The sequence below is a fragment of the Harpia harpyja genome, chromosome 1 (genome assembly GCF_026419915.1).
Source record: "Harpia harpyja isolate bHarHar1 chromosome 1, bHarHar1 primary haplotype, whole genome shotgun sequence".
NCBI lineage: Eukaryota > Metazoa > Chordata > Aves > Accipitriformes > Accipitridae > Harpia > Harpia harpyja.
This window is the reverse complement of record NC_068940.1, coordinates 105,663,839-105,675,994: the sequence shown is the minus strand read 5'-3', so window position 1 is coordinate 105,675,994 and position 12,156 is coordinate 105,663,839. Positions and strand designations below refer to the sequence as shown.

At 45.9% G+C, this 12,156-nt stretch overlaps 1 protein-coding gene across 5 annotated transcripts in view; it reads left to right on the top strand.

Annotated features, from left to right (window-relative positions):
- SEC22C (SEC22 homolog C, vesicle trafficking protein) overlaps positions 1-6,216 on the top strand; it is a 30,321-nt gene extending 24,105 nt beyond the window's left edge. For 2 of the 5 annotated variants that reach the window (XR_008238275.1, XR_008238280.1), the window contains 3 exons: positions 902-1,024; positions 1,270-1,468; positions 2,508-2,597. Coding sequence is in view for 1 of the 5 variants with exons in the window: in XM_052808084.1 (XP_052664044.1) it covers positions 2,508-2,600 (93 nt within the window). In the remaining 4 variants the exon portion in view is untranslated. Of the gene's footprint in view, positions 1-901; positions 1,025-1,269; positions 1,469-2,507 lie in introns of all 5 variants that reach the window. The other 3 variants (XR_008238278.1, XR_008238276.1, XM_052808084.1) reach the window with 3 other exon arrangements.
- Positions 6,217-12,156: the final 5,940 nt, after the last annotated feature.

The following is a 12,156-nucleotide window of genomic DNA, read 5'->3' as shown; positions in this document are numbered from 1 at the left end:
GGTAGTAGCTCTTTTTTCCCAAATTATGGAGGTGAATAACAGCATGAGCTCGAGCTCATGCATGTCTTAGATTGGCTTAAGCTAATTTTTAATCAGGAAGGCAGCTAAAAGGGGAGGTGTTTCCCCATCCCTGAGGCTGCAGGTCTTTCCCTTGAGTCATTTTTTCTAGCCCTAGGAAGGCTGATCCAGGCTGCTCGGATGAACCATTTTAGAAGTAATTAAATGGTAACACAAACCAAAGAGCCCTTAAAAGTCTTTGCTTTCTGTTCCCACTTAAAGTATATGATAAGCAAAACACAGAAGCATATGAAACTCCCTTTGGTGGAATAAATGTCATCTGATACAAGAACGGTAAGAAAGGCTTGAAATAATGACCATTAAAATGTAAAGCACCAGTCAGTATAGCATGACATACAGCTGCGCAGAGCTGAGATTTAGTCTTTCATTATGCAAGGAAAGACATTAACATACAAAATCCCTTATTTCATGGGCTCTTGTAGGGAAACACTAAAAAGCAATTATGCGGAAAGTTCAGCTCTGAAATCTATTAGGACCCATCGGTATGCACCACGCAAAACAAACAAGAGGCTCCTACCTGCTGTGGCCTTGAGTGGGAGCTGGGGGCACAGACCTTCTGGCATGGATCGGCCCCAAACTATTTGTATTTGCCTGCTGGATGAGGCCAAAAACCCCAAGTGGAGCTGCGGTGAAGGTGCCAGGCGTGCTGAAAAAGCCCGTGTGTGTCACGTCAGGCTTTCAACAACAGAGTGCCCTGGCCGGAGGGGAATAAATGCTGCTCAGAAGATGCAGCAGTACGACTACAGCCGCTGAGCGTGGTTCTGGGTGGCAGGGATGGCAGTGGCTCTGCCTCACCTTCGGTTTTTCTGTCTTCACGTAGTAGGTGTGACCCGAATGTATGTAGAGCATCAGGCTTTCCTGCAGGACAAGGCAGGAGTTGGACATATCGGCTGTGAGCATAGCCGGGAACTGGGGCATCCTTCCAGAAGATGGGTCTCTTCCCAAGGTAGTGCCTTTCACCTGCACACAGGTCTCATTTAAGACTCGAGAAACATTTAGATGACGCAGAGCAGGAACCTCCGATGCTTGAGGCATCTCCAGAGCTGACAGCCTCGTCAAGCTGGGTTGCTGGTTTGGACTCACAAGCCAAAATTCCCGCAACGTGTCTCGTGTTGGTAGTGAAGCTTCTGCTTTGTGTCTAGCCCATACATACCTAACTCATAGTGTCATTTTTCTTCTCTTTCTTTGAAGCTGCTGACTGAGGCTGGCTTGCTCTGCGGATGCTGGGGTCAGAGGGAGCAGGCGAAAAGCAGCAGCGCTCTGCGGTTTCGCGGTTAATACACAAAACCGAGCAGGGAGAAGCCTTGCTGCCTCCGTTCCCAGGACTCGCGTGTCCTTGGCTGTTCCTTACGCTCACGCAGGACTTCCCAATCCCCCCAAGCATGAGCAGGTACCTAGCAAGGAGCGTTTGGATTTAAAAAAAATGAAATTGAAGCAATCTTCAGTGTTACTTCTTGAGCTTTCTGCTTCTCTGTCTTGCAAGCACTGGGAGGCACCAGTGTACAAGTTAATGCTGCGCGCCCAGGCTGGGAGGGAAGCCGAACAGCTGACTCGGGGAACCTGCCAATTTTTTTACCTGCTTGTACAAATGCTACGGTTCTCCCAGTAGATTTTGCTGTGGGATTCATGAAAAGGAGATAAAACACCCTGGAGGCAATAGGAGGATCACTTCAGGGCTGCAAATCCACTTACCTAGCTAGGCTGGAACCAATTTGTCAAAAGTGAAGTCACTGCAGCTTCTTTTTTTTTTGTCTCGCTAGTCTTTAAGGAACAAAGCATCGTTCTTTGTGCTAAATATTGACGCTCCTGGTCTGAGCATCAGGGCTTTGTTCTCGGCCTGAGGGATTCAGGAAGAAACTGGAGGGTTTTTGAGAGAAGAAACCAGCAGCTTAATTAGCGAGAAGTTTGGAGGCATACATGCATACATTTCTGGTACTTAATCCATCTGCGGTAGCTGCTTGGAAAGTTAAGTCAGACGGAAAGGGATTTGAGGCAAAACCTGGTTTCCGAAACTCTGCTAATAAACAGGCAAAGGACGCTGCCACCTTTTGCCGTGGAGTGGGAAGGTGGGTACCTGGATGGCAGTGGGCAGCTCTGGCGGTGGTGGGGGGAGAGGACACGTAGGGTTGCTTCCAGGCAGGACCTCAAACCTGGCCGGCCGGCCTGGGCTGTATCCAGTAAGCCAGTGCTGGGCAGAGAAGCCTGAGCTGGAGCTAACTGAGGTCACCAGGCTGCTTCCAGTGACCAAACTGGGTTTGAGAGATGCTTTGCTGGTGCTGAAAGGGACCTCGCAGGAGCTCATCAGTCCTTCTTCCTTCCCAGCAGCGTGTGCTCTGTGATTAATTTGTTTTTATAATGACCACATCTTCCTCCTGCCTTTTTTGGTGGCAGCGGTGCTGATTTCTCTATACCCTCCTCTTCGGTGGCAGGGGAAATTGGACTGGTGTGAAGAAGAAACTGGACCTACCTCACCGCAAGCCTACACATACCAGCACGCTGGAGAGGGCAGCATGGAGACGTAAAGGATAAATGGAAGAAAAGGAGGCAGGGAAGAGCAGGAACCAGGACACGTGGGACTGCAGGCTAGATTGCACCCTGGTTACATCTGCTCCAACGTCATCCTGATCTCCAAGGTGCTCCCCAGGGCACATGGAGGGAGAGGTGACACTGGGTGCTTCTTCCTGGAGAAATCTGTGCGTTGGCAAGAGGAGGTGACACAGCTCAGTGCCGAGGCTGGGCCAGGTAAACAGGATGGATTTTGCCCAGCTTAATCCCACAGTAAATTTGCTGCCGTTGAGGGGTGGAGGGGAGCTGCCTGGCTGGGGAGAAGAGTCGTGTTGGTATCTACCAGAAGTTACGTATGTCGGATATCACTGTGTGGTCAGGAATAGAATTCTTTCCCAGCCAAAAATACTAGGCTTTTTCAGCAATTTCTTCCCCTATAGTTTGGTGGGGTTTTTTTTAAAATCTCTTATGGATCACTGCATGGAGAGTGACCGGCTGTCATGCACCTTGTCTTCACTGGCAAAGAGAGGGGCAGTTCTCAGATGGCAGATGGTACCAGGTACCATCCTCCTGCAAGGGGATAGCTGCAGTTTTAATGCTTGTTAGAAAAGTCCCTGAACTCCCAAGTGTGCTCATGCACCATGAGGATTATACAGGTTTACCTGCAAGCAGCTTGCTTGAAAACCACCTGCCAGCTTGCTTTGAAAGGATCGTGACCGTAATTAGGGATTGCTGGCTGGAGCAATGGCAAGTCAGGCAATAGCAGAGATGTTGCTCCTGCCCGGATGAGGAGCAATGAAGGTGCCTGAGTTCCCTAGAGGAATTATTCCCATTGGGAACAGCCACGGGAGACTCTCTGTGAGCCAGGAGCACCCGCTGTACCACCCGACATCCTCTGCAGTGGCTCGGACGCAAGCGCTGAACCAAACTCCTGGGTCACCGACCAAACATGACCATTTTCCATCGTGACGCAGCTCAGACAGCTCCCAGCTGTTTGCTCACCGTTGTTTAACCAGGAACAATAAACCCCATAATTGCCAGTTGATGTCTAAACAAGAACTCGGCTCTGGAAGGGAATTCATTACAAACTGGAATGAAAGCTCTGCACGCTGCCACTTCCCAAAGGCGTTTTGGAGGGATATGCCTGGATAGGCACCTCCACCCTGCAGAGGAATAAGTTGGCTGGAGGGCTGCCAAGCAAGCCCCCACCTTTGCCACTGTTTGGAAACTGGATTCTCCACCATTAGAGGCTGATTTTAACCTCTTCTGCATTGGCAGATCCTGCTCTGCACCCCTACTTGCTGCTGCTGAGATGGGACCTAAAATACTGAGTCCAGCTTGGGCTCTCTAGTCCAAAAGGCATGTGGAGAAACTGGAGAGGATCTGGTGAAAGGACATCATGGTGGCCAGGGGCAAAAGCCTGTGATCTACAAGGACAGGTCAGGGAGCTCAGTTTGTTTAGTCTTGAGAAGAGTCTGAGGGTCAATCTGATGGCAGCCTACAACAACCCTTGGGAAAACTGCGGAGATACGGATCTAAACTCTTCTTAGTAGCAGAAAGTATACGTGCAGCAACTTGTTGCAGCTTGGGAGGTTCAGGTTGGACACTAGATAAAAATCCCACTGGGAGGGAGGTGCAGCTCTGGAACAGGTCACATAGGTTGGGGTTTCTCCATGCCCATGGGCTGTCACATCTTGGCTGGGCAAAGCCTTAACTGCTGTGAACTACTGTTGGTTTCAGTCCTGCCTCGAGCAAAAGGTTGGACTAGATGTCCCTTCCAACCACCATCTGTGTGATTTTATGACCCTCGGACATGCTGTGGTTTAGGGTTCTGGATGCTGCTTAGCCACTTCACAAAGGTTAGCTAGTTTGCATAATATTAAAAAAAAATCCCAGCCAACAACCCTAAATCAAATTGACCTCCCTGAAGGTGCTCTCACTCTAAATCAAACATTAATGTAATTTAGAAAGAGCAGGAAGGCTTCACAGAGTAATTTGAGGACATTGTTATCATGTAACATGTGCATCATCTGACTGTTCTGTGGTTGTGAAACATATGACCTTATGCATGCAGAACAGCCGGTGTTAACGGCAGCGGGGAGCGATTTAACCTTGTGTTGGAATGGTGCTGACTCGTAGCACGTCAGATTTATGACTTACGATATGATCTGAGGGGATTGCTTTTGCTTTAATGGTCTTGCTTCCTGTTTAGAAAGGTGACCTTAGGGCCTGCTGGTAATGAAGCTGCATAATTACACATAGATTGTTTTTTAAAGTTGCCTCAACTAATTAGAAAAAAAAAAAAAGACCTTTTTTTCTTTTTTCCTGGGCATTGTCCCTACATTAATTTCCCTGGTTATCAGGAATCTGACTTAATGATCTTCCAATTTACATGTTTATAATATGTCTCTGGGAGGGTTACAATAGCCTGGGCAACACCAGCGCCTTCCCCAAGTGGGATTCAAGGTTGTGGGTCATGCATGGGAGAAACGTGGTGTTGTTCCTATGCCCCAAGAGAATTATTTTTCTCTGATGGTTGAGACACATCAGCCTCCAAAAAAGACCCAAACGGGCTTTGTACCAGAGACCTAAATGACTATCTGGGTGTGTAAGGGTACGACACACAACTGGAAGCACTGGCCTGCCCTGGATGCTATCAGCCCTACCTTCATCCCTACTCTTGGGAGCTCCTGCTCTCTGGAGGACTTCTAGGCATTAATTGTGACAGCAAAGAGCGAGCCTCTATCTTCTTGAATAAAGGTGGCCTGCGTGGTGGGGACTGTGTTGCTTAGTCTCAGTTTTATCGGGAGACTTATCATCTGAGCTAAGAGGACGGTGCTCACCTCGGTGCCTTGCATTGGCACTTCTCCCAGCCATGTGTCAAGGCAGCTGCCTTCTCCCTCTGTCCGCTGAACACTTGCACAGCCCCGAGCCACCACCAGCAGCTCCTGCTTCGTTATAATACTACTGACACCGCGTGATTATGTGATTTCAGGTTATTCTTTAAACCCTGCTGCTTCCCGGCTTGTGCTGAGTCTTGGTCGCCTGCTACCGTGCTGGTCGGTGCTTGACGAACAACCGTGTAGATCTTCACGTCTTTTCATTACCTAGGAGCCGAGCAAGTCAGATTAGTACAGAAATGAGGTTTTGATTTGATCACCTCTGATCATTTGAAAGCTCAGTGAATTGTTTCTGTTTGCTGACACATTACTGAGCTGATCTGATGGCAGGGAATGATGCTTATTAAAGAGGTGACCGATAAACACAGGAATACGTGTTGATCATAATGCCTGTTGGGTTGAATTTGGACAACCCTTAGTTCTTTATCATTCTTCCCTCTGATAAATATTTTGGAATGTGTCAGGACAAAGCACAATACTTTTGCTGGATATTTTATTCAGAAAAAAAAAAGAGGAGATTTTATAATATGAACTGAACTCTTTCTGTTGTTTTAGTCACAAACAGAAAAAATCCAAACTTATTTTTTTTAAAAAACTTGAAATGCCGCAGTTTTCATTCAAACTGCTACTTCACTGTCAGCTACAATCTCAATAAAAGTCAAAAGGAAAACATCCTGAACATGAAATATTTTGTTCAACTCAAGACACATTTTGTCCAGGAAGGCCTAGAAACAGCAACAGTAATGTTCACAGCAGTAAGCTGTGATCAAAGAGTTTGATCACATAAAGATTTTAAAGCAGGGGTATAACTGGTCTCAACTCCTGTTTTGACCATCTCAAGTAGTTAAAATTCAGTGGCCAGTCTTGTTTGGACCCCATTGCCTTTTAAGATCGATTTTAAAATTGAAATACTTAATAAATTAATGATTGCAACTAAAGTCATCCATTATTGGCTGGTCAGCTGAATAATACGCAAATCCTTTGATGTACTGAGTAATTTCGGGCTTCAGTTGGTTAATCATGGTACCTAGTGCGGCTTCAGACACACTTGGGTATGGGGGCAAAAAAGGAAAAGGGCTTGGAGAATATCTTTGACCCAGGCTAATAAGCAGCTCTTCCCCCTGGATCATATCTGTCCATCTGTCACTGCCTGGGAAGAAAATCAATCTTTTTTGTAGCAATGAGCATATTCAATAATGGAAAAGGTCATGGCATTATAAACAATGTGGTGATGCCTTAAATGAGTGATGGGCTACGGCTTTGCCTTTTAAAACCTGCACGTTTGTATTTCAATTTGTCGTCAGCAGCTAAGGCATCTCTTGGAAACCCACCTGCCTCAGCGTGTTGTGCTGTCCAGGAAACCTCTGGTGCGAGGACTCCCTTCCCATTGGAGTCCATTCTATTTATTCACATCCAGAACAGTCTTGGGCAGGTGGGATTGATTTTCTAGCTAGCAGAGTATTGTTTGTTGTTTGCAATAGAACAGGCGTTAACGTATGTCATTGGCAGAAGCAGATTCTCAAGGGACATCTTCTCTGAGAGTCTTGGCACCATTTTGGGCACAAGATAGATGGCCACAGTGTTTGCAAAGATAAAAATATATGTTCTTTTTGTGAGGGCTGTAAGGTCTCCAGATTTTCTGGCAATGCAGATCACATTAGGACCAAAGATTACTAAATCGGGGGTTTATTTCCACTTTGGTTCACATAGGCACATCTGCGGTAGGGTATAACCTAGCTAGCTTAGTGCTGTGGTGGCGTTGAACTGAAGGCTGCTGCAGGATTTTCTTGGTTATTTGGGAAGTAAGGTCAAGGTCAACTCTATATTGAGTTCCAAACCTGAGTTCCACACCAGCTGGCTGGGGAGCAGCTCTGTAGAAAAGGACCCGTTTATTTTAGTGGACAAGTTGAACATGCATCAGCAATGAGTCCTCACAATGACGAAGGCCAACAGCATCCTGGGCTGTACTGGTGAGAGTGTAGCCAGCAGATGAAGAGAAGGGATGGTTCCCTTCCAGCTGGCATTCATGAGACTGCATCTGGAGTGCTGCGTTCGATTTTGGACATCCCAGTAAAGAAAGACATCAACACACTGAAGCGAGTCCAGTTGAGGCAAGATGATTATGGGGCTGGAGCTCATGGCGTAGAAGGAGAAGCTGAGGGAACTGGGTTTGTTCAGCCTGAATAAGGGGTTGCTAAGGGGAATGTAATTGCTGTATTCAAGTACCTAATGAGTGGTTATGGAGAAGACAAAGCCGTATTCTTATTGGAGATGCCCAGCAAAAGGATGAGAAGCAACAAACAGAAGTTGCAACAAGGGAAATTCCAACAATATATAAGGAAATATTTTTCACCGTGAGAGCGGTCAAACACTGCAACAGGGATCTGGAGAGGTTGTGTAATCTCCATCCTTGCAGACATTCAAAACTGGACTGGACAAGACTGGGCATCCTGGTAAATATTGAAGCTGGCCCTGCATTGAGCGGGGGAGTTGGACTAGAGATGTCCTGCGATTCCTTCAAACTAAATTGTTCTGTTATTTTGGTAACTCTAGTTACTTTACAGTAGCAAAAATGTAAACCTACTTTATGACAGAGTCAAGACTGAATATGGGGGAATAGAGGCAAAAAATGGGAGCTGTGGTGTGATGGATGCAGAGATTTATGCACAACTAAAAGACGAAAGAGCTGTCTAGAGTCCCTGAGAGCAACTGCTTAGATGGCTATGAATGGCTCAATAAAAAGGATCTCAGCTGTGAAACTGTGACATTATATGAGGTTACAAACAAAGGGAAATGGGCAAGCCAGGCAAGTCCCAAAGATTTTAACTGGCCTGTGGGTGCTGAATGCAACAGACTGGCTTTAGAAGCAGCAGTAACTTTGGAGTACAAAACATTTACACCAAGGATCAGTGAACACTGTTTATGATAGCATTTGAGAGCTCGCTAAAGGGTCACAGAGATAAGGGAAATTATGCCAGGTCCCACGTGGCCTTTGGCTGGTGGGAGCGTTGACCACTCTGCACCAGTAGAAAAGAACGGAGGATTTAAGTGTAGTGAAGGTGGAAGGAAAGCTGAAACCTGAGGAACACGAAAAGAGGACCTGGAGTCTGTATGTTTATTGAGGAACCTGCGCAGCAGGATTAATTTCAGAGCACCTTTGAGAATTCAGCCCCTTTCTTTAGGTACATAGGTTACATTTGTGGACAGACTTATCTTACTGAACCCAGCTTGCAACATTACTCAATTTGATAATGTTTTTCCAATTTGAAGACTTAAAGGGTTCCCATTTCAGGGTGACCAATCTAGGTCTCAAAAGAGAGTCCCATAAACCGAAGAGATTGACAGGCTTTGACACATTTGTGGAGCTGGAAGGACCTGCGTTCAATTCCTGCTCTAAGGATTGCCTACGTGACTCCGGACAGGTCACTTAGGGCTGTGCTCAGGCTCCATCAGGCAGGCACAGAAATCAGTCGTTGTGGCTAGCAGTGTGTCTGAGCTCAAGAAAGTGAATTGGAGCATCTGCTCTCCAGGCTCAGCTCCCCTTGAGATCCATAGATCCGACACCAACGTGAGGCTCTTGTCGTCTACACAGAAGATGCAGGGATTTCTCACTTTCTCTGTGTCTTGCTTCCTCCTACGTAAAACAGCTGCAGAACTTTTTCTTTGGACTATTCTCTGTCAAAGAAGAGTTCAGTGGGAACATGCCTCTTCTGATGAAATTTCACTCAAAAACACCAGACAGAGCATTTTGAAGCTTCCAGTTGGGCAATAAAAGAAAAGAGAAGTTGAAGTCTTGATACAACATTCCCTTTTATTGCTGTGGGAACATTTGAACGACCCTGAGTAGGATTTGTTTGAAAAACAAAACAAAACAAAACACCTTAGCTTTTTCTTTTTGCTTCTGTTGTGGAATAGCAATATTTTTTCAGGTACATTTGAACACAAAGGAATAATCCGATCTCCAAGCAGCTATTCCTTTCTCCTTGTTTCTTCTTTACGTAAATGCAGGATTTTCAGGAGTGCCTTTGAACTGTGTGAACTTAGGTCAGGTAAGTTTTTATTACATATACCATATTTGCCCAAAGAGAGGCCACACTTTATGATCGCAGCCTGGAGTCTGCAAGCAACAGATTGCAGGGTAGCTGGGCATAGTTTCAGTGCCCAAATGCTTGAGGGCAAAATCCACAGCCGTTGTGTCAGCAAATGTGGTTTGTACAGCACCCTGCACAGCCGGACTCTCTTCTCAGCGGTGCCTCCAGTTGCTGCTGCATTAAAATCACTGTTATTTCCACCAGCAACTTATTCCCCTAAAGAGAAATCACAGCAACAGCAGAGCATATAGATCCACTGGAGGAAATTCTCTCCGTGGCTAAAGGAGCTGTTTCTTCATTTCCACCAGGTTAGGACCTGAATGGTGGTTTCCTTTAACCCGTGAGAATCAAGTTAAGTTGGAATTTCTTGAGAAAAGCCGCCTTTGTTTAATTTCTTCTCTCCCTTTTCAGTGTTTCATATAAAATGTTGCTGGGCTGCATTTGCCATAACCCTCCCCAGCAGAGGAGTAATTACATTTATTGGAAATGCTTCTTGATCACTTATTCATTTACCAGCTGCTAAAGTAAAATGAACTGGGCAAAGTGCCACTGGAGAGTTGGATTCATAAGCTGGAGAAAGCAAATGAAACAACTGCTCAGTGTACAGTTGCTTTCCCTCTCCAGCAATTTATTATCCTCCTGCTCAGCTGATTTAGGAAGGTAAAAGGCAGTCAGGATGGCAGCATGTGATACTTTTTAGCATAAACATAGCTCTGGGGCGGCCAAATTTACCTTTGACTGCACTATAACTGGCATAACAAATACCCTAACTCTATATCTTAAATGTGATGTAATAAATTATAACAGTAATGAAACACTTTGTTCTTATATCTTGGTTATTTTCGGTCACTCTTATTAGTGTTGCATTGTCACTGACCCATTTTCATACTCCCTGTCCTCCTTCTCCCTCCCACTATCCCAGTATCTGCTTTCTGGACCCCAAAATCAGCATGAAAAACAACCAGCTCCAAATCACCACACGCAGAAAACCTCCTGTCGTGGTTTAACTCCAGCTGGCAATTAAGCACCACACAGCCGCTTGCTCACTGCTCCCCCAATCCCGGTGGGACGGGGGGGAGAATCGGGAAAAAAAAAGTAAAACTCATGAGTTGAGATACAGACAGTTTAATAGGACAGAAAATAAAGGGAAAATAATAGTAATAACAATAATAGCTATAATAGAATATACAAAACAAGTGATGCACAATGCAATTGCTCACCACCCGCCGACCGATGCACAGCCAGTCCCCGAGCCGCGGTCTCCCCTGGCCAACTCCCCCCAGTTTATATACTGGGCATGACATCATAGGTATGGACTATTCCTTTGGCTCGTTTGGGTCAGCTGTCCCGGCTGTGTCCCCTCCCAACTTCTTGTCCACTCCCAGCCTCCGCTGGCAGGGCAGTAGGAGAAGCTGAAAAGTCCTTGACTTAGCATAAAAGCTGCTTAGCAACAACTAAAACATCAGTGTGTTATCAACATTATTCTCATCCTAAATCCAAAACACAGCAGTATACCAGCTACTAGGAAGAAAATTAACTCTATCCCAGCCAAAACCAGGACACCCCCATAGCACATATAGATACCACTGACACCTTCAAACCCACCGACCACCCAAACCCCACCAAAGTGCTGTACTGCTGAGGCCATATGAGTTGGGGAGGCCACCGCACTTCATTGTACAGAGAAAACTTGTGGGACCCACCTCTCTGGTCTGCAAAGGAAATCCACTCAACTGCTTGTCCGGGGAAATAGATCTCCCCTCCAAAATGAGCTGCCTGAATATCCAACCAACCTTCGCTGCAATGCAAAGCAGGAGGACCCAGCAGCAGACAACTCTTAGATGTCTATGTGTGCATCTATGTGTTCAGCATATCAAACTATGCTAGGGCTGTGGCCAGAAAAGCATTAAAGAATTATCCTCACAGAATAACATGCCCTAAAAGAAGATTTCACTGAAAGATCTCCTAAAAGTCTCCTCCATGCCTCCTCACACAGTTTAGAGATGTCCCATGGACCAGTGCAGGCTCAGGAGCTCAATGGAGAGGAGGAACCAAATGCAAAGCTTATCTATACATGCCCATGAGAAACGTACCAGTACAGGCCTGCCAAAATCCACCAAGTCCTGCCCAAGCACACACCAGAAAGGGATAGATTTTGTTCAGAGCGCCAAGTACTGCCAGAGACCCCATGAAGATGAAAAAAACAGCCAGAATGAGCCAGATGGGCAAAATAGTACAAGCAGAAACGCTCTGGTGCCCATGATAGAATATTTTTCAAGGCATGACCCTTTTGTCTCTGATCTCTCAATCTTCATCCCCAGGAAAGACCTATAAAATCTGTTGAAACACGAGCCTATCAAGTAAAATATATAAATCTACTAGGTGTGGAAAATCAATAGACATTGATTTTATGGTATATTACTTCCCCCTCGCCCCCATACTGTATCTCATTCCCCCTGGCAGTGGCAGGCAATAAATAAATAATTAATTACACTCCTACTCTCTCCCTCCCCATCCCATCATTTTGTGTCTCATCAAGGCTAATAAGCTTATAGCCTTACCTGAGGTCTGCAGGTGCTAAC